Here is a 22,956-nt window from a genome sequence, read left to right on the forward strand (position 1 = left end):
TGAGAACAGTGGAATGTTTTATCAGATATTTTGGTGTGGAAAACCGGAACCAAAGTACTGAAAAAGTGTATGGTATAGCAGAAGCAAAAGCATTGAAGATAGTTTTTTTATTGATTTTTTTCCAGTTTTTAATAAATGCGTTTTGGGTTTTTTTTGAAAACCTAATGCGGCCCGGCTTCACCCAGAACCTAGCTCCGGTGGCCCCCTGGTAAATTGACCAAGAAGTCTGGTCTGAACACGCCGAAGACTCTGTGTATTGCATCATTTTTACTCTGTGCTCCGTTCCCGTCTGGATGCAACAATTTACAAATTTTCCATGTGGACAGGGTGTAACAGCATGTACTGAGTGTAAAGGTGACTATAGGGGTGTTATTTCATGTCTACAGGGGTCTAGTAGTACTAAAATAATGTATTTACAAGATCATAAACAGTTTTTTCTATGTTCTAATTACAAAAACATTTGATTATTACATAAAGAATCTTATTTTGCAAAAATTCATTTATCACTGTCAGGTCTGGAACCAATTCACCCTGATAAACGAGGGATTACTGTAGAACGTTAAATATTCATCTGGAAACACAGCCATTATTGTGTGATGTAACTTTTATTTTCATAAAGTATTTTAATGTATAGTGTGTACTGTCATGTATAATGTATAGAAGGAGGACAGCTGCCCCATTGCATCTACTGTTAAATGATCTAAATCTGTGATTCAAATTATATACAAATCCTAAAAACACATGAAATGTAAAATTGTAATTGAAAAGAGTTGAATCATTGAACCGTATGGTCAGCCTACCAACCTCTCCCAGTGGCTGCAGACATTGGGATCCTCCAGGTTGAGGGAGGAGGTGATGCATGGCAGAAAAGAGAAGGCTATCGTCAGTAAGACTGTCCTGTAGCACTGCAGTGGCATGGCCATCTCAGTCAGGGCTGCACCTTCAAGACACAGACACAAGTTCACTTTCTACAGCAGAAAAATGGCGGTTTCAAGAAAAGATGCAGTATGCACTCAAATACATGTTTCAGTGGAGGCAGCCGCTTGAATACGGCCTACTATTAGAAAAAAACATGAACATTTAAGGTCTGCATGGCGGCCGAGTGGTTAGGCGCAGGTTAGCTGACAGTTGTGGTTAGCTCACAGTTAGGAGACCTGAGTTCAATTCCACCCTCGGCCATCTCTGTGTAAAGTTCACATGTTTTCCACGTGCATGCGTGGGTTTTCTCCGGGTACTCCGGTTTCCTCCCACATTCCAAAAACATGCTAGGTTAATTGGCCACTCCAAATTGTCCATAGGTATGAATGTGAGTGTGAATGGTTGTTTGTCTATATGTGCCCTGTGATTGGCTGGCGACCAGTCCAGGGTGTGCCCCGCCTCTCGCTCGAAGACAGCTGGGATAGGCTCCAGCACCCCCCGCGACCCTCGTGAGGATAAGCGATAGAAAATGAATGAATGAATGATTGACCATTTAAGCTAATTATACATATTTTTGCCTAGGGTTAATCATTTCAAGCATCATTTAGAAGTGAAACACAAACATAAGGCATTTAGAAGATGCATTCAAAGACATTGCGATGATATGTAGTATTCTACTTTGGTCACTCGGTGTTGCTGTAATGTTCGATGAGACGCACAAGCACCAGATTTGATCACCTGAACAACAGGCTTTTATTGCAGGCTTGAATGATCTCAACAGGCACAATAGTGTTGAGTTACTTCCTGTCTGCCTCCAACTCATCTCCCCTAGCATCTGAACACATTTACAGAATGTAGAAATATAAGTGTAAATATGACTTTAGGGGTGTTATATCATGTCTGCGGGCTCTAATAATGGTTCAAAGCTGTATTTAGAAGGTAGGAAACAGGTTTTCTATGCCATAACCCCCAAAGTATATTTTTTTTTAAATAAGAAATCCTACTTTGCAGAAATTCACTTATCATAGTTGGGTCCTACCAATTAACTGTGACAAACGAGGGATTACTGTCTGTGATAACACAGGAAAAATGCACAGCATACATGCAGCACTGTTTTAAAAAGCCCACAATTTTTACATACAAATGTCTCAATGCTTCATGTCTCGAATAATATGTTTTCATCAAACATTGAGATTTCACACGTTGTTCAGCAATCCTTGAATGCACCATGGCTGCTACACTGTGACTATTATGTTATCATTCATTTACGTTGAGTACCTACACATTATATCATTTAAAATGTGTTAAATAAATGTGAGGCATATTGAAGCCAAAAGGAGAGGTCTAATGTGATCATTCCAAGAGTCACTTTTATTGCAAATGTTCAACCAAAATTGGTTCTTTGTTTTGTAGCACTGCTGTGCAACATAAACCATTCATTGATTTTCTACCGCTTATCCTCACAAGTGTCGCGGGGGTGCTGGAGCCGATCCCAGCTGTCTTCGGGCGAGAGGCGGGGTACACCCTGGACTGGTCGCCAGCCAATCACAGGGCACATATAGACAAACAACCATTCACACTCACATTCATACCTATGGACAATTTGGAGTCGCCAATTAACCTAGCATGTTTTTGGAATGTGGGAGGAAACCGGAGTACCCGGAGAAAACCCACACATGCACAGGGAGAACATGCAAACTCCACACAGAGATGGCCGAGGGTGGAATTGAACTCCTAGCTGTGAGGCCTGCACGCTAACCACTCAACCGCCGTGCAGCCACAACAAAAGAGAAAAAAAAAGGTTATTTATGGGGCTGTCACAATAACAAATGTTGCTAGATTAAATTTTTTGCACAAATTGCAGATACGTGATGTCAACATTATTTTGAGACATTTTTTTCATTAATGCAATATTGCACAACTGCCCACTTTCAGTCGATGCTGAACTGATATGTGTAACATGACATACAGTATCTCCTGGGGTGGAATGAACACATATGTGTTGTATACAGCATTTTTTTAAATATCGATTTTCATGATCGGGAAAAAATCTGATAGCGATATCCACCAATATCACATTTTTATACTGATATTGAGCCTAATTATCGGACATCCCTAATAATAATGTTCTGTTCTTTTGATAGTAAAGGTTGCCAACCTCCGTCTGAGGTGAATCTAGTAGATTATAGCTTTCAAAAGAGTTCAAAAGGAGTCCAAAAAAAGGTTCAACGGGTCTAAATCTTTAGGTATCACTTATTAAAATCTAAATTCTTCCATTTGAAACACAGTTAATTACCGCTACTGTACATAGCTCGCTCTCGCTCTGCAACTTTGGTGGGAAGAAAATGAATGCTTTGACTTTCCCACTCCGGCTCATTGGTCATGCCAGGCAAAACAACAGCTGAGACTCAGCCTTCCGGAGATCGTTATAGTTTGAACTGGCCAGCATACTGTGTAATGGCCGTCACTTAATCTGAGGGAGACGGGCGAACATTGTGATGTAGTCCAAAACATTCTATTACTGAAAATGACTCCTTTATAGTCAACAATGTTTAATACAATTGTCAAGGGTCTGTATCCAATAAGTAGTGCATTAATTCTGTCAGTGGCAACTAAATAATATGTGAACACCCACTCACATGCCTGTTTCCTAACTGGGAAAGTGTAAGCGGAAGTACAATTTACGTGTTTACTCAAAAGCATCTGTTACTACTGGCTGAGTGAGTGAAAGCTCACAATCCACAGCTGCTCTGTCTGTGTGTGTTTGTTGTGTGTGCATGTGTGCATGTGTATATGTGTATATGTGTGTGTCCTGTCTAGTTTGATTGACCGTGTAATGTTTTGTCTTCCATCCTCCGCTGCCAGCCATGTGTCTCCTGCAGACATGACTTTCTCACTAACTGGGAAAACACAGTTGATGGCACCCAGTGAACCTTTATTTAAGGAACCCCTTAAAAGGTGTCCAAAATGCGGCCTAGGGTCCATTTGTATTTTTTAATAAGCTTTAATTTAAAGAAAATAAAGTCAAAATATTCAAAAAAGATTTTTTTTCAAGAGTAATGTCATAATATTATGTGGAGAAGTAACATTTTAGTAGCATAAATATTCATGAATAATAAGTGATTTTTTTAGAGTCATAACTTTATGGGAAACAAACAAAACAACAAATGATATTGTCATTTTCAGAAAATTAGGTTGCAAAAAAAGTTAGAATGCTATGAGAATAAAGTCAGTTGTAATTGTATGAGAATAAACCCATAATAGTATGAAGAAAAATAATGTCAATATTATGGGAATAAAGTATATTAAATATTAAATATTAAAATAATAATAATAATAATATTTAAATAATAAAAATAATATTAAATATTGCGAGGAAAAAAGTTACAAAGATTAGTTAAGAAGAAAGATAAACTATTTGGAAATAGGAAAAAAAACCATTAATAGCCTGCACATTTGAATTGGGTACATCTTGAAACATCCACCAATGCCACATTATGACTAGACAACATTATGATTATGACAAGAGTGAATCATACACAGCCCGCCACAATGACGAGCACACATTTCTGCATATGAAAACATCAACAGTCTAGTCCATGAAGCTTCTGTGCAGTCATTTTCATAAAGGGCTGCTCAGAGCATATTCCGAAAATAATTTGGTTAGTGGTCTGTGACTGCCATGTGTAGGTTAAGTCGATATTTTCATACTTTTTCATAAATAAAATATATTCCAGGCAATTCATGTATAATATATTCAGTATTCTCACAGTAATGTCATCCAACTATACGAACAAAATACTCTTTGTGTTATATTTCTATTTAATGGAACTTGTTTACATAAAGCAATTAGCAGCCCATGACATAATTCAATCAAATCGATAGAAGAAAATGTTTACCTTAACTATATGAGGAAATGGTGAGCATGGGTCGGTCGTTTAAGATGATGCCGATGTGGCTGACAATACAAACAATAACTCTTCCACAGAAAGAGAGAAAAAAGCTAAAATGGTTTTTACGAGTTAGCGTCTCTGGCGCACAAGGAGGAACTTTTCTCCCACTCCAAACACTTGCTGTTGACAGCTGCTGTGACGTCACCCGCGTCTCAGCCAATGAAGGGCTTTCTCCGTCTGACGTCATCAGGATCATTATTGAAGCCGTTATGCCCCACAATCAGCCGAATCTAAACCATGTTAATGAGCGTGGCACCTACTGTACATTTTAAACTGCTGCTCATATTGTAAATAAATCTTTTATGATTATTTTTTATGCATTTTAACTCGTTATGGGTGTGTGAGGATAACAATGCATATTTTATCAACGCTGTACTACTTAAATAGGAGTATCCTAACTACCGTAACATGTGCTTCAAAAAACAACAGCAAAGATTTAAAAAACTAGCAGTAAATTCACAAGAATATTATATATAAAAGTTGTAATTTCTTGTGGAAAAAGTCATAATATCGTCAGTAAATATTATTTCATTTAAGTAGCATAAAGTTGAAATATTAAAGAAAAAGTCGTAACATTATGACAAACAGATCAAGCCAAATACAATTGTCATTTGTTTAAGATTCTGTTTGGGAGAAAAGTTCTAATATTACTAAAGTTAAAATTAAAAAGCAGAAATTGAAAAACGGCTATTATTTTATGAGAATAAAGTCAAACTATTAAGAGAAACAAATCAGTTTCTAGTGAGGAAAAAAAATCAATTTCATGAAAACAAACCTGTAATATTATGTGGGAAAATAACTCATAATTTTAGTAGCAAAGAAATGAAATATTTTTAAAAATAGACAACATAACACAATGTAACAATTTCAAACAGAATGATTATTCCTTTGTTGTATTTTATTACATGTGCAGAATAAAGTCAATAATGCAAAATAACTACACAAAAGCAAAAACTGGTACTAGAAACTAGTACTAGAAATCCTTGAACGTTTTGCCCACGAAGCAATATATTGTATACATTGCAGTGCTAGGTTGCTGGTACATAATTGCCCCCGGAACTATTAATGCACTACCGTAGTTGCCACTCGGGTGTGGGTGGGAGAGAGGGAATAGTGCGCCGTTTTTTTGTGTGCTGTTGTATCACACGGAGTTACGAGTGTGAGTTGATGCCCCACAAGGGAATAAAGTTTGCTCCTGAATTTAACCCCCCCCCCCTCCCCGCCAGACTCCAGTTCTTCGGCGCTTCAACATATAATAATATCAACAATTTAACAAAAGGATCAACACAACGAAAAGCACAATTGTGGAAATAAACATATAAGAGAAGTGAAAGCTGTCGATCTCATCATGCTAGTGCGGACCTGATACAGAGCCATACGTCATTTCCGGTAAGTACGGCATTGGATTTGGAACACGACTATTCTGTCAAAATGCAACTGAAGTGTCTTGACGGAAGTACAGGTATTCGCCTTGAGACAAAACAAATTTGCGACAAAGCAGCCTTGATTTAACTAGGGCTCTGGCGCCACCTTTTGGCAGCCTCGTTTAGTACAGCTCTTGAAAAATAAACGATGGCGACAATGATAGATCGATGAAAAGAACAACTCTAAACAGAACGTCCTATTTGATCCGATATCGCTTTAAGAAACAAATTGTTCATCATTCAAGAGTTTGCGTGTTGTGCTTTTATTCTGAAAAGGACAGATGAAAGGAAACGTTGCCAAGATACCGCCTCCAATCATGGAGTCAAATCATCCGAGCTCCATCGACGACGCTGCTAACGAGTTTGAAATGGAAAGTACTTGGTTGCCATTGCTAAAGCGTTGGCAGGATTTACTAATCCGCTAAAGGTGCAGTGCTAAGATTAGACGTCCTTAATTCTGGTCGATTGCGGTTTGGGAATATTTGGCAGCCAAATTTACCGTTGAAGGCAATTGATGATGGAGTGGACAACACCGCAGCAGAAACGGACAGTGAATTCCTGAAGCTCTACTAGCAGAAGTGAGTGTTTCCCCCACATGTGGTAGGACAGCGGTGTATTGCCATACACGTCAGCACCGCTCCAGACAAGGACATCATTCATACACCAAGACTCCCTCCAGCTGGGAATTCTTCAAGCATGCCTTTGCAATCAAGGAGACAGTGGACCACTGTGGTATTTGGTGTCATTCTAGGATTCACTGCATGTTCCTGGTTCATTGTACCCCAAGTTCTGGAGAGTCAACGGAATGAATACCCCTTGTGTTCATTCAGAAGTGAGTCCGCCGCCGGAAAAATGCCGGGAAACCTCGGTGATACTGACAACCGAGGAAGTCACTTCTTCAGACAGGAGGAAAACAGGTCTGACCGTCGCGGAGACAACCGGGAAGCCAAAAGCCGGCCCACGCGGTTCCTCTATGTGGGCGTGATGACCGCCAAAAAGTACCTGGCTTCCCGGGCTGTGGCTGCATTCAACACCTGGACACGTTCAATTCCCGGAAAGGTGGAGTTCTTCTCCAGCGATGGCTCTAACAAGGTGCACGTCCCCGTTCCGCTTCCTGTGGTCTCATTGGCTGGCGTGGACGACTCCTATCCACCGCAGAAGAAGTCATTCATGATGCTGAAGTACATCCATGATCATTACCTGGATAAATATGAATGGTTCATGCGAGCAGATGATGATGTTTATATAAGAGGTGATTATGATTTCTTTTAGTTTATCAATAATGAGGGAACTTCGTAATTTGGTGTTGCTTGAGATCACAACATGGTCAGTTCAGTCAAAGTTGAACATTCATTCATTCATTCATTTTCTACTGCTTTTCCTCATGAGGGTCGCGGGGGTGCTGGAGCCTATCCCGGCTGTCTTGGGGCAAGAGGCGGGGTACACCCTGGACTGGTCGCCAGCCAATCACAGGGCACATATAGACATTCATACCTATGGAGTGCCCAATTAACCTAGCATGTTTTTGGAATGTGGGAGGAAACCGGAGTACCCGGAGAAAACCCACGCATGCACGGGGAGAACATGCAAACTCCACACAGAGATGGCCGAGGGTGAAATTGAACCCTGGTCTCCTAGCTGTGAGGTCTGCGCGCTAACCACTCGACCACCGTGCCGCTCAAAGTTGAACAATAAGCCGTTAAGTAAGAGAGACCGGAACACTGTTTGCTTTAGCTAGAGATGGTAAGATTCAAACCCCTGTAAGAATATCACAGCAAAAAAAACAAAAAACAGAGGCCACACCATAGAATTTGAATGAACGAATGAATGTTGGCTTGCATTGAACATGCAAACTCCACACAGAGATGGCCGAGGGTGGAAATGAACCCTGGTCTCCTAGCTGTGAGGTCTGCGCGCTAACCACTCGACCGCCGTGCCGCCCACCATATAATTTGAATGAATGAATGAATGTTGGCCTGGTGGGCCCAAAGACTGTACGGGGCACATTTTACCCACACTTTCTGTGGCTTTGAGTTGCCAGATGGCATCCCTGGTCACACATGTGTTCATTTCACCACAGGAGACATGCCATGTTACACGTGTTACACCGGTTTCTGCTGGTATCGTTATCGGAAATTGACAGTTGGACAGATTCGTCACATTTAAATGTTTACCATCATCCAACATATTAAAATATTAGTCAATATTTAACACAACTGAACACAAAATGCTGTTTTTGAATGATTGTAGTTGCTGCTGCTCAGGGTGGCCCAACCAGTTAATAGTTATTCACACAGGGCCATATGGTTTTGGATTTTTTTCTCCCTAACAATTGGAATGTATGCCAAGAATGTATACGATGTAACCTCGGTTTTCATTGTGAAACTGTTCCAAAAGATCAGACGTTTCGTTTGTTCCAGAAGAAATAATGTACATCCAATTCATCCTTTCCAGACACCTAGAAATATCATCAAAACACATTTTATAGAAAATATTTATAGTTTTTCATGCAGAATACAAAGTGAAATGCATATAAATTACAATTACATTTGTTGGTAGTCGTGTTTGTTATGTTTAAAATAATCACTTTGATTGCCAGTTTTTGGAAAACAATAATGGTGTTGGTAACGGTGTTATTTTTTTAATGCTTACCCCCTACATTGGCTATGAATTCATACTTGACTCATTTTTCTGTTACTGTCATACTTCTAACCACCTTTCGCTTATCTTCACCCTCTTCAGGTGAAAAGCTGGAGTTGTTTCTGCATTCTCTGAACAGCAGTAAACCTCTTTACCTGGGCCAGACTGGCCTCGGCATGGCAGAGGAGGTGGGCAGACTGGCTCTCGAGCCCGGGGAGAACTTCTGCATGGGTGGACCTGGTATGATCTTCAGCAGGGAGGTGCTACGCAGGATGGTGCCACACATTGGTTCTTGTCTCAGGGAGATGTACACAACCCATGAGGATGTTGAAGTCGGTCGCTGTGTACGACGCTTTGGAGGGACGCAGTGCGTGTGGTCTTATGAGGTATGAATTGAGTTCTTCTCTAAACATCTAGTAAGTCTATACAAGTAAAATAGCTGTGCACAGCTTTTTCGCATTGCCAGCAGTAGGTTGAACCTGTTTCTAGTTGGCCACTGCTGACATTGCCCTTGGTCACAGATTCTGTTCATAATTTTTAGAGATAGAATTTCTAGTCACAGGGGCGGCAACCTAAGCAGTGAAGCCCAGACTTCGCTCTCCCTGGTTACCTCCTCCTCGGCCTCCTCGGCCAGCTTCTCCCAGCTTAAGCTGAGGCATTCTCAAACCAGTTGAAAGACATAGTGCCTCCAACGGGTCTTGGGTCTTCCCCAAGTCCTCTTGCCGGTCAGACGTTCCCTGAACAGGCATCCGGAGGGCATCCTGACCAGATTCCCAACACACTACATCTGGCTCCTCTCAATGCAGAGGAGAAGCGGTTCTCCTGGATGACAGTGCTTCTCTTATCTCTAAGGGGGAGCACCCCACAATCTTGTGGTTTTGGTTACATGACCATAGTTGAGGGTAGGAACGCAGGTCGACCGGTAAATTGAGAGCTTTGTGTTTTGGCTCAGCTCCCTCTTCACCACATCATACCAATCTGCCTGTCGATCTGGCAATTCATCCTTCTCTCAATTGTTAACAAAACCCTGAAGTACTTAGACCAGGATGACATCCGTGATCGAGGTCCCTGAGATGGCACTACACCCTTTTCCCAGAGAGAACCATAGACTCTATCTGGCACTTTTTTGTAAGTTACGCCCACTTCCAGAAGTCCAGAAGTCGATGGTGCCAATCAAACACTTGTGGCCGCTTATGGGGGGTAGGACTTGGTTTCATGTCGATAGGACATACCGTTCTTGAGTTATTTAGTTTTGTCCACACCTTATTCACCCTTAACCCTAACCTCCAACCTTAACCCCTTGCTTGAAACACAATTGCAACATGAAAGCTGTGAAACAAGACAATTGCAATGCTGTGATTTAGATTGAGTAAGGAACGTTTGTACCTTTACCCGTATCGACCAGTTATTTACACGTGACGATCCTTTCCACAGATGCAGCAGCTATTCTACGAGAATTACGAGCACAAGAAAGGTTTCATAGACGAGCTCCACAGTAGCAAGATCCACAATGCCATCACGCTCCATCCGAACAAATGGCCCGCCTACCAATACCGACTCCATAACTACATGTTGACTCGGGAAATCTCAAGGCTTCGTTACCGCACCATTCTGCTGCACCGTGAAGGCCTCATGATGACCCATCTCAGTGACACAGAAATGCTGTGGGAGGACCAACAGCTGGGAGCCCCACCCTCCTACATGCGCTATCAACCCAGCGAGCGCAATGATGTCATAGAGTGGGATTTCCTGACTGGCCGTCATATTTATTCTGCTGTTGAAAACAAGATGGCGCGACAAAGCCTCAGTTCCTCACGCCGAACGGCATTAGAAGACATCATGCTCCAGGTGATGGAAATGATTAATGAAAATTCTAAAACACGTGGCCGTGTCATCGACTTTAAAGAGATTCAGTATGGATATTACAGGGTGGATCCGATGCACGGGGCTGAATACATCTTAGATCTACTGCTTCTGTACAGGAAACACAAAGGACGTAAAATAACCGTGCCCGTGAGGCGTCACGCATACCTTCAGCAGTCCTTCAGCCGACCTTTCTTCCGTGAAAGCGAGGAGTTAAATGTGGCCGAACTTGTGCCCGCTATTAACTCGGAATCCCAGTCCTTGTCTTTTCTATCCAACTCCTTGAAGTTGTTGTCTCCTTTCCAGTTCTACGAGTCAACCAGAGAAATGTGGGAGCAAAGCCAGAGGAAAGTTAACATCCTTGTCCCGCTGTCCGGTCGCTATGACACCTTTGTCCGTTTTATGGAGAACTTTGAGGAAGTTTGCTTGATACCCAAACAAAACGTTAAGCTCTCTGTCATTCTGGTAGACAATGAGAGTTATCAGGACAAAGGAAAGCATGTTCAGTTAATCAAAGATTACAAGAAGAAATATCCCAAAGCTGACCTATCAGTGATTCCAGTGACAGGCAACTTTTCCCGGGGATTTGCCCTGGAGCTGGGCTCTTCACTGTCTGATAATGACACTCTACTATTCTTTTGTGATGTTGATCTTATCTTCAACGCCGATGCCCTGCAACGCTGCAGAGATAACACCGTACAAGGGAAACAGATCTTTTTTCCCATCATATTTAGTCAGTACAACCCAAATATAGTGTATGCTGATAAGGCCCCGAGAGAAAACAAATTTGTTCTTACCAAAAAAAGTGGCTTTTGGCGTGATTACGGCTTTGGAATCGCCTGTGTTTTCAAGAGTGATTTACTAAAAGCTGGTGGGTTTGACACTTCAATCCTGGGTTGGGGATTGGAAGATGTCGACCTTTTCACAAAAGTTATTCATTCTGGTTTAGAAGTGTTACGCAGTCAGGAGCCAGGAATTATTCATATTTATCATCTTGTCCATTGCAACTCAAGTCTTGATCAAAAACAATTTAAAATGTGCCTTGGGTCCAAATCCAGTACGTATGCTTCAACAATGCAGTTAGCAGAGATGTGGATGGAGAAACACATCGAAGTCGTGTATAACAGAACTTCATCCTGACATTCCAGCTTATGTTGACGCCACCATACAAGTTTACCTCATCTTTGCATGGATGCAAATGCTGTGCACAGTGATGTGCGGTCCAGGGACGCAGTCTCTACCAGGAACCGATTTTTTTTAAAATGTAGATTTAATTGTAGTTTATGCACACCTGAATGTAAGAAAATGTAGATTTTTTTTGGAAACGGCAGTGGGTCTGAAGTACAAACCAAGGTGTTTACGAGCCGGTACCTTCAATGACAGTAAAGGGCTGGTCATCCGACTCCATCATTTCCATGATGAAATCACAGATCACTTTAGCCCTCGGGCTGGGCAATGTAGAGTTGTTGGCATTTCAGGTGGTAATTTTTGCGGTTTTATCGGTATCATGTCATAAGTCTGATAATTATCATTATCATGCACCACAAGTAAAAATTGCTGAATTTGCACATTATAATATTTGCGGAAAACATTTATTATACAGTACACTGTTTTATTACCTATATAAAGTCTTTCATGTAAGTGTGACATCATTCGTCTTGCTAATTGGACAATGAAATATGTCACACACCGAGGAGCACAATACTCCTCAGCGGGAAGACGGTGGGGGTGGATGTGAGCTGTGCTTGTCGCTGCTTTTTTTTCCATAGAGAGGAAAAGCCAGTGACAGCTTTTCTTTAGGGGACCTATTTTGCTCATTTTTCGATCCTTTGTATTGAGTGGTGGTCTCCTATAGAGCAGCTACACACAATAACCCGCACTGAGAACTTTTTGGATTTTGCAGAATCTGCACGTATTCCAGTTGTATTTCCTTGGATTTGTGCTTAATGCCAAAACAGCCCACCTCCAGGCATGCCCACTCCACTGTGATTGGTCACACGCCCAAAGTGCTTCCCAACTATGAACCATATAAGGAAGTCTGGCCTCTGTGACATCACAAAGGGGCAGTTTTACCACGCCTTTGGAAACCGAGCATTTTGAGCCATCCCAAACTTCTTTCAGGGCTCACTTCCAAATGAGCAAACCTCATTATATGAAACTTTGGCATCGTTTAACACGAGAATACAACATTCTAACATTCTAGATCCCCTTTGACAATATTGTATTACACAAAATCAGCCCAAAACTGAGTCAGCAACAAGTCAAATGTAATTACCATATTCTGCTATGCTGAATGAATACACTAAAGGGTTTTTAAAAAATATCTGTTGAAATACCCCCCACCCCCCAAAAAAATGAACCTCACCACACATCACGGCCTATGCACTATGTGCAACAGTTTGTGTTGCAGGGAAACGATGGGTTTAAGAAGGGTTTTCAGGTGGAAAATGACCCCAAAGAAACCATAAACAGCAAAGATGAACAAATAATGATAGCATGAAAATAGTGGAATCAGTTTTGATGGAGTTCTATATATTTGGGATTGACAAGGATTTTTTTTATTTACTTATGCACCAGTACAAGTGGTCGGATAAATCCTTTTCAGTGACTCTGTTTTCTACCTCTTTACGTTACGTTTTAGTTTTAAAGTCCAGACTTTAGTATTGTACTCTAGATTTTATTCAAAAGTGAAATATACATTATGGTTTGTCATACTATGTATAACATTACGGCAATAAAATAATAATAATATTTAATATAATATAATATAAAAACTTTGGACACCCCTGATCTAAATTATTTTGTGATTTCTGTTGAAACCAGCTTTTAAAATGCACCTTAAAGGGGAACTTCACTTTTGTGGAATTTTGCCCATCATTCACAAACATGAACACATATTTTTTTTCCTTTTCTGTGCATTCTAGCATGAGAAAACGAGTTAATATGAGCTAGCAAACAACGGACTTCGTGGGAAATACCTATTTTACCGCCAAAGGCGTACCCTAATGCACCCTCACAGCATGTATATCAAACCATGCAATGTTAGAGTTTTTTTTTTAAATATTTTAAATATTTTTTTAAATGTATGCATTGTAAGCATTGTAAGCTAGCTGAAATTAACTCGTTTTCTTGTGTAAGAATGCACGGAAAAGGCAAAGAAATATGTGTTCATGTTTCACATAAGGATTGTTTTGTGATTTTTTTAAGAATCAGATGGACACACATCAACTGTACTGTATGATTGCAAACTTTATTCCTCCTGCATGTACTAGTCCACTCCTCCACCCATCAGTCATTGCATCAGTCTCCGTGGAGGCCACTCCTAACACACAAGGAAGCCTAACAAGGAAACATAACTGAGATGTCATTTATTTATTTTTCAAGAAAATGCAGTACATTTCAGACATAGCTAGCTCTAAATGCTGATGAATCAGGATTAATTCATTTGAAAAGTGTGATTAATCGGATTTCGGTCATTTGACAGCCCTCGTACAAACATGTGCGAGTTAGAGAAGCTTTCTTGGTTTCCTTTGGAATGTTTTTGTCATCAGAGTTCAGCATCAGCAGGCCTGTGCTTGTGCTTTGTGGTGAAAAATGCAGATCAGGAAAGCTCCTACAGTCCTGTCTGTACAATAGCAACAGAGGGACAATATTGATTTTTAATCTTGAATATTGATTATCTACTGTATATATGATTCACTGCAAATTCTTGTGTCATCTCTTTCCATTGAATATCAAAGTGTATCATAGGAATATCAAAGGGATAGATGTACATGTTCAAGCAGCTTTTATCTAACTGCTGTTTTTAGGTTTCTTCACTACACAGTGAACAATTGTAACTGTACATAAGCCAAATAACTCAGTAATTAATAATAATAATTCACTCAGTCATTTAGTTTGTCACTTTTTACTCTGGTCTCCATTCTACGGTATAATAAACGATTGTGGAACCCATGAATTTGTGAGTGTGTGTATGTGTGCTGTTTCCAATCATGTCACGTCTTCTTGCGTTGGCATAGTTCATATTTAGGTTTAAAGGGGAAATGCACTTTTTTGGAATTTTGGCCATCATTTACAATCCTTATGTGAAACATGAACACGTATTTATTTCACTTTTCTGTGCATTATAATGAATTACTACGAGCTCGCTAACAATGCATGTCATTGAGACACACCTATTTCGACTACAAAGCCCTTTAAAAAAACTCTTTACGTTTTATTATTTTATATGTATTCTGTGATCATTTGAGCAGTGTTTAGGGTCATTGTCTTGTTGGAAGTATCCAGCCCGGGCACAACTTCAACTTTGTCACTGATTCTTGAGCATTGTTGGCAAGAATCTGCTGATACTGACTGGAATCCATGCCACCTTCAACTTGAACAAGATTTCCAGTACCTGCACTTGACAGCATGATGGATCCACCACCAAGTGTTTGTCTTGGAATGAATGCTGTGTTCTTCATCCACCATGCCGCCATTTTAGTTTCATCAGTCCACAGCACCTTATTCCAAAATGAAGCTGGCTTGTCCAGATGTGTTTTAGCATACCTCAATCGATTCCGTTTGTGTCACGTATGCCGAAAAGGCTTCTTCCGCATGACTTTCCCATACAGTATCCCCCTGTGCAAAGTGCACTGAATAGTTGAACGATGTACAGTGACCCCATCTGCACCAAGATCATATATCCTTCCCTTAGACCATGATGTTGAACAAACTTTGCTTTCAGGTCGTTTCACAGGATTTCACAGGTTTTTGAGGTTACCATGGTGCTACTCTTCAGAGAAGATGCAACACCTTAAATAGCCTTTTTCGTGATTGGCTTCACAGGCTTGGCACATTTATTTAACAAGGAAGATGAACTTAGAAAAACATTAAAATAAAAAAAGACATTTCAATTGAAAAAAAATACTTCAATTATCCCAAAAAACAGCAAGAAGAAAAAATGTATTCATTCACATAAATGAAACGCCGTACTGTATGGGGTTGAAGCAACACAGCCACACGTCACTCTGCCCTCCTCAAAGAAGTCCCGGCTACTCCTATATAGGGTTCTCAATGTGGGCCCAGAATGTCCCACAATAGCCCACAGGTTGGTCTACCAAACACATCTAATAATGTAACGCTTCACAAAACTGGATTTCAACAAAACCATCTAATCTGACCCCCATTAGGGTTTACAACCCCCTCTCTCAATCCCAGCACATGGTATGGTCTGATGATGTCACTGATGACATTACCAAACCTTTAAAACAGAGACTCCTCCCCAAACATTCCTGCAGGTGACTCCCTTGGTAAGTCCACAGGTAGGATGAACTCTGTACCTGTTCCTAATAAATCCCAAATCCTAAACGGCTGTTGAATTTAGTTTGAATTAACCCAGTACAATTATAAATGACGTAACTTTCAATAAACAATAAAATCATGAATATAATAATATAATAAGGGACAAGTGAGTTTTAACATTCACTTTGTCACACCTGTCAACTTCATTTCCCTTCTCATCTATTAATGTTATATATTTATATATATATATAAATATGATCCATCCATCCGTTTTCCTCCGCTTATCTGGGTCCGGGTCACGGGGACAGCAGTCTCAGTAGGGAAGCCCTGACTTCCCGGTCCCCGGCCACCTCCTCCAGCTCCACCGGGAGGACACCACGGCGTTCCCAGGCCAACTGTGAGACATAATCCCTCCAGCGTGTCCTAGGTCTGCCTTTTCCCGGCTGGGCATGCCCGGAACACCTCACCAGGGAGGCGTCTGGGAGGCATCCGGACTAGATGCCCGAGCCACCTCAACTGACTCCTCTCGATGTGAAGGAGAAGCGGCTCTACTCTGAGCCCCTCCCGGATGGCTGAGCTCCTCATCCTATCTCTTAGGGTGAGTCCAGCTACCCTACGGAGGAAACTCATTTCAGCCGCCTGTATCCGCCATCTCATTCTTTCGGTCATCACCCAAAGCTCATGACCATAGGTGAGGGTGGGAACATAGATCGACCGGTAAATTGAGAGCTTTGCCCTCCGGCTCAGCTCTCTTTTCACCACGACGGTCCGGTACAGCGACCGCATTACTGCCGAGGCTGCGCCGATCTGTCTGTCAACCTCACGCTCCCACTTTCCCTCACTCGTGAACAAGACCCCGAGATACTTAAACTCCTCCACCTGGGGCAGGACCTCATTCCCAACCCAGAGGGAGCACTCCACCCTTTTCTGACTGAGAACCATGGCCTCTGGAGGTACTTTGGAGGTACTGAGTCTCATCCCAGACGCTTCACACTCAGATGCAAACCGTCCCAGTAAACGCTGAAGGTCACAGCCCGAAGAGGCCATAAGAACCACATCATCTGCAAATAGCAGAGATGAGATTCTAAGGCCCCCGAACCGGACTCCCTCAACACCTTGGCTGAGCCTAGAAATTGTGAACAGAATCGGTGACAAAGGGCAGTCTTGGCGGAGGCCAACGTTTACCGGAAACAGACTCGACTTACTACTGGCAATGCGAACCAGACTCCTGCCCCGTTTGTACAAGGACCGCATAGCACGTAGTAGCGCGCCACCAATCCCGTACTCCCGGAGCACCCCCCAGAGGACGCCGCGAGGGACACGGTTGAATGCCTTTTCCAAGTCTACAAAGCACATGTAGACTGGTTGGGCAAACTCTCATGCACCCTCAAGCACCCTCGTGAGGGTGTAGAGCTGGTCCAGTGTTCCGTGACCAGGACGAAAACCACATTGGACCTCTTGTAACAAAGTTTCAACCAACGGTTGTACCCTTCTCTCCAGCATCCTGGAATAGACTTTCCCAGAGAGGCTGAGGAGTGTGATCCCCCCACACACCCTCCAGTCACCCTTCTTGAAAAGGGGGACCACCACCCTGGTCTGCCAATCCAAAGGTACTGTTCCCGACTTCCACGCAATGTTGAAGAGACGTGCCAGCCAAGACAGTCCCTCAACATCCAGAGCCTTGAGGAATTCTGGGCGGCACTCGTCCACGCCCGGAGCTTTGCCACTGAGGAGCGTTTTAACCACCCCACATACCTCAGCCACGGTGATGCCACTGTCCACGTATGTGTCCTCAGACTCTGCTTCCTCTATGGAAGGTATGTCAGTGGGATTGAGAAGGGCCTCAAAGTATTCCTTACACCGTCCGACTACATCCCCAGTCGAGGTCAGCAGGCCCCCATCTCCACTGTAAACAGTGTGGACCGGGCACTGCTTCCCTTTTCTGAGGCGCCGGACGGTTTGCCAGAACCTCTTCGAGGCCGACCAAAAGTCGTGCTCCATGGCCTCACCAAATTCCTCCCTCACCCGAGTTTTTGCCTCGACAAGCGCCGAAGCCGTGTGCGGTTTGGCCTGACGGTACCTGTCAGCTGCTTCCGGAGTCCCACAAGCCATCAATGCTCGATAGGACTCCTTCTTCAGCTTGACAGCGGCCCTGACCTCTGGCGTCCACCATCGGGTTCGGGGCCTGCTGCCACGGCTGGCACCCGACCACCTTGCGGGCCGCAGCTCCAGTCGGGTTCCTCAGCATTGAGGCATGGAATATGGGCTATTGGGACTCGATATCCCGGTCCTCCCCTGGGATGCAAGTGAAGCTCTGCCGGAGGCGAGAGTTGAAGACTCGACGAACAGGAGACTCTGCCAGACGTTCCCAGCACACCCTCACTACTCGTTTGGGTCTACCAGGTCTGTCCAGCATCCTCCCCCACCATGTTGATCAGTTGACAGCTTAGCCCCTCTCTTTACCCGTGTGTCCAGAACATGCGGACGCAGGTCTGATGATACGACTACAGTCCATCATAGACCTGCGGCCTAGGGTGTCCTGGTGCCAAAATAAATATGATATATATATATATGCTATATGATATTTTTAACTGGATTGGCTGATCCCAACAAGTCATTTATAAAGGAAAATCATGGAAATTACCACGGGTGCCCAAACTTTTTCATACCCCTGTATGTGTTCATACAAAATTCCCCCTAAAATTATTGAGTATCACCCACAAGCACCCCCCCCCCATGCAAGCACGAGTTACAGTATTTAATCCTTTCTCTTAATATTTCATTTTATTCTACTATTACTACTACTACTATTTTCCACTATTTCCACCTACTTCTTGGACATTTCCTCCTCATAAGTACAGTATGACTTTATTCCCATAATATTGACATTATACTTATATATTATATATTATACAATATAACTAAATATAAATAATAAATATAATTAAAAAACTGCTTTTTTTATTTCTTCTTTTATTTTTCTTCTCATTAGTTTGACTTTATTCACAATAATTTGTATTACTTTATTCTTGAAAGATTATAACCTATTTTTCCATAAATTGCAACTTGTTTTTGGTCTTAATTTAAGCTACTAGAGGGATGTTGTTTTTTCAATATAGCATTATTCTTGTAAAATTCCCAATTTTTCCAAATTTACTATTTTGACTTAATTCTCATAAAATTATAGCTGTTTTCTGATGCTGTTGTTGTTGTTGTTTTTTTTTTTTACGATCTCAACTTTCTTCGTGTACATTGTCATCTTGTAGTTATGGTTTTGTTCCCATAATATTTAGATTTTAGTGTCATACCTTTATAACTCTTTCCACAACCTAATTTTTAAAAAAAACAAACTTTATTTGTTGGGTTTTTTTTTTGTTTTTCATTACATTACAACTTTTTAATTATCTCCTTTTTGATATTTAAAATGTATCCTACTAAAAGGATGTTATTTTTCATTTGTTCATTTTTATTATGACAATTTCATAAAATTCAGACTTTTTCTTAATATTTTCAATTTATTGTTGTAAATTTACTGCTGATTTTTTTCATTTTTGCTTTTTTTAAGATTGTTTTTATATTTTTACATTTTGTGCACTACCAGGTTTAAAGAACTGCATTTTAGCAGAAATGGTTATTGAAAATGCATTTATCCATACTACTGTAAAGAAAGGCACATACTAATTGCATCATCCAGGTAGTAAGATCTTAGAAGCATTGATTTAATTTCCCTGTTCTAATGTCCTCTGTTTTGTCATCCATGTTTCTCCTTCTGTCATAAATAGTGAAATCTGGGTTATTGTACGATCAAAGTCTCAGCTGCTCAAAAAGGTAATTGCAGACATACTGTATTAAAAACCTTGGGGGGGGGGGCTTTTACTTTGAAAAGGTTAACCCGGATGTAGCTAGCTACTCAACAGTGCTGTCGACAGTGGAAAGTCAAGGAATTTTGGCTTTAGCCTCTCCAGTGTGGGAGACGGAATATCCTCAATCAGATCCGTTGGTTGAGATTCGGTGTCGTTGTCCAGCGTCACGATGCAACGAGAGATTGCTCGTATTTGCCTTTTGTGCTAAATCCGGAGAAGCAGCCGTAATATTGTCCATCACTGACGCGGGCTGACAAGGTATGAACAGTTATCCACTCGAGTAAGTGGCATGGAAACAAAGGCACACAATATGATGCCCGTCGTGTTTGCACCAAGATACCACGGCGTTCATGTGACGTAACATGTATGTTACATATCTGCATGTTGGAAAGTGAGGCTGTCAGTCTCGCCTGTGTTGTGGATACACGTACCGGAACTTCAGAGATTTGTTTGCATGCATTTATTCACTGGCTTGTTAACAAATCTGCACTGCCGATAAGTATCGTACCGTGTATGTATATTTCGGTATAGTATTGCAGCAATAAAGTTATTTTGTTGATGAAAGCGTTAATCAAGCATGATCATTTTATGATCATTTGCACTCCAAATACATTCAGAAAGTCTATTACTGCCAAGATATGACTTCACAGGTGTAAGGAACATTCAAGGTGCTCTGTAGCATCCTCCCACCATTACATAAGGTGACCACGTGATGCCGTACATTCATTCATACACCATACACACACACGCATATATAAGTATGTCTTCTGAATAAATATGCCAGGTTCACAAGACGATACACAAGTTTGGGTCTAGGAGACGAGATTTTAACATTACTTTTATGAAAAATACAATGAGAAACTCTCTTTTGCACTCTGTGTGCATGCTACCCATCCACCGAGACTGTATGACTGACAAAAGGACTCGCTCCATTCATGCCATTGTTCTATGGAACAAGCGTGAGACGAGGAAAACAAACACGCATGCACATGTCTATAGACTGAGGCCGGCAAAATGTTCGAGTTCATTTTTATTTATTGTGTGATCGATTCATTCATTCATTCATTTTCTACCGCTTTTTCCTCACGAGGGTCGCGGGCGGTGCTGGAGCCTATCCCAGCTGTCTTTGGGCGAGAGGCGGGGTACACCCTGGACTGGTCGCCAGCCAATCACAGGGCACATATAGACAAACAACCATTCACACTCACATTCATACCTATGGACAATTTGGAGTCGCCAATTAACCTAGCATGTTTTTGGAATGTGGGAGGAAACCGGAGTACCCGGAGAAAACCCACGCATGCACGGGGAGAACATGCAAACTCCACACAGAGATGGCCGAGGGTGGAATTGAACCCTGGTCTCCTAACTGTGAAGTCTGCGCGCTAACCACTCGACCGCCGTGCTGCCCGTGTGATCGATTGATTAACTATTTATTGTCATCCCAGTCCTTGTGCACATTAGATATTTAAATTTTAGTGTATGCAGTATGTTTGTGCGTGTGTGTCAGTGACATGAGAGAGGCGGAATGAATACTTATGAATGATGAATGAAAGGGATACATTTAAGATGACTTTTACCTTCATTGAAGACATGATACTTGTCGGAACTGTTTTCAAAGATCAATGCCTTCCTTTTTGACACTACCTACCCGTTTTGCCATGAGTTATTTCTTGAATATTACATCTTTCTCACCTCACAAACCCAAAACATTGGGCCGCCATTGAATTGAAGAAATAAATCAGAATAGGAATGTGGTGTTGAAGACCGTGTCTTTGGGAACAGTACATCTTCATATATCATTTATATGCACTTGCATTTATGCATTAAAGCACAAAAAACACCAAGTTGGCCTCAGGTGAGTTTAGCAACAGATAACAGGCCCATTTAAGATATATGAGGGAATTTTTCCATTTATGATCTCTTATTTTGCTGTTATTTACCACAGAATTTCAGAGTCAGCCTCCATATATTACCATGTGCACGTGTAGGAGATTGGAACTGCTACATTAGCTCATTCAATCCCAGCATTTTTTTTTTTAAATATTTTGACAGACTTTTACATAGGCATACAAAATATTGTGCTCTCCGGGTATATAAACATAGAACCTAACAAAAGAAATATTAGGCTCCCATCTTTCATCAGGAAAAAAAAAGTTTGCTTCAACATTTTTCCGTTCTTTGTAAACAGCAGCAGAATATCGGCAAGTTTCAGGAAAATATCAGTTCCCGACTAGAAGAAGGAGAAAAACTGCTTTTTGTGAAAATATACATATCAAAATTCATCTTCACTTGGACACAAATAGGCCCTGTCATGATAATGGATATACGGAATTATCTTACGATTAAAAAAAAAAAACAAAAAAAAAACAGGTCAGTAATTATGAGGCCTGGATAAATGAACATAAAGTGTATGCAGGTCTGTGCCATCTGTTAGTCTCTCTGTGATACACTGGCTGGATGACAAGAGGGTTCACTCTGCATGTGTCTGAGCGTATTGGCTCATAATGAAATGAACAAAGAAGAGAGCAAGCATCTACGTGAGTACTTGCAGTTAGTAGACCCCAATAGGAATGAAAACACAAAGGTGATAGTTTGTAAGCCCAATGCCACAGTTCTTGTGTGGATGTGGAGAGAAGTCAGAGAAGTCTTGACAGTCAACACTTACTGAGGCTTTTGATCGGCAGATTAAATATTAAATGAAACATTGCAAAATGGTGCAGTGTCATGCTCTATATTGTGTAGCGTTGGGAGTACTTCCTGTTTCCCAGAGCTTCCATAGTCGCTGGTTGATATTCTGCATTATACGTTTGTAGTGCATTGTCTGTTTTTATCCACCTACTGTGTGTGTGTGTGTGTAGTTCTTTTGACACCGGGAGTAGGAATTGTGTGACGTGATGACGTGTGGTGTGTACCATCTAGTGGCTCAAACGTGACATGACACAATGATGACTTGACTCTATGATTTCTGAATGATAATCATCGTTTTTTTTCTGTAGTTTAATACATGGC

The 22,956-nt window shown here is 41.5% G+C and overlaps 3 protein-coding genes across 4 annotated transcripts in view; 2 read left to right on the forward strand and 1 right to left on the reverse strand.

The window, feature by feature from the left end:
- Window positions 1–4,974, reverse strand: part of megf10 (multiple EGF-like-domains 10) — a 41,112-nt gene extending 36,138 nt beyond the window's left edge. For both annotated transcript variants that reach the window (XM_058064501.1, XM_058064500.1), the window contains exons 1-2: window positions 4,818–4,974; window positions 805–940 (exon numbers count right to left, since the gene is read on the reverse strand). In XM_058064501.1, coding sequence (XP_057920484.1) covers window positions 805–923 — 119 coding nt within the window. In that variant the 5' untranslated portion in view covers window positions 924–940; window positions 4,818–4,974. The remainder of the gene's footprint in view (window positions 1–804; window positions 941–4,817) is intronic.
- Window positions 4,975–6,426: 1,452 nt separating this feature from the next.
- Window positions 6,427–14,720, forward strand: chsy3 (chondroitin sulfate synthase 3). Its single transcript, XM_058064877.1, has 3 exons — window positions 6,427–7,547; window positions 9,038–9,321; window positions 10,370–14,720. Exons 1-3 carry the CDS (start codon window positions 6,992–6,994, stop codon window positions 11,936–11,938), a joined length of 2,409 nt encoding a protein of 802 aa, XP_057920860.1. The 5' UTR covers window positions 6,427–6,991; the 3' UTR covers window positions 11,939–14,720.
- A 5,268-nt stretch (window positions 14,721–19,988) lies between these two features.
- The window catches only part of scai (suppressor of cancer cell invasion), a 34,905-nt gene continuing 31,937 nt past the window's right edge, over window positions 19,989–22,956 (forward strand). The window contains exon 1 of the mRNA XM_058064211.1: window positions 19,989–20,202. The gene's annotated coding sequence lies outside the window, so the exon portion shown is untranslated. The remainder of the gene's footprint in view (window positions 20,203–22,956) is intronic.

The sequence above is a fragment of the Doryrhamphus excisus genome, chromosome 2, assembly GCF_030265055.1.
Source record: "Doryrhamphus excisus isolate RoL2022-K1 chromosome 2, RoL_Dexc_1.0, whole genome shotgun sequence".
Lineage (NCBI taxonomy): Eukaryota > Metazoa > Chordata > Actinopteri > Syngnathiformes > Syngnathidae > Doryrhamphus > Doryrhamphus excisus.

Bases quoted from the DNA above. Each gene is read 5' to 3' on its own strand.
- chsy3 (XM_058064877.1), top strand. From the start codon at position 6,992: ATGCCTTTGCAATCAAGGAGACAGTGGACCACTGTGGTATTTGGTGTC. The intron at 7,548-9,037 runs GTGATTATGATT...CACCCTCTTCAG, and splicing joins TGATGATGTTTATATAAGAG to GTGAAAAGCTGGAGTTGTTT. The intron at 9,322-10,369 runs GTATGAATTGAG...TCCTTTCCACAG, and splicing joins AGTGCGTGTGGTCTTATGAG to ATGCAGCAGCTATTCTACGA.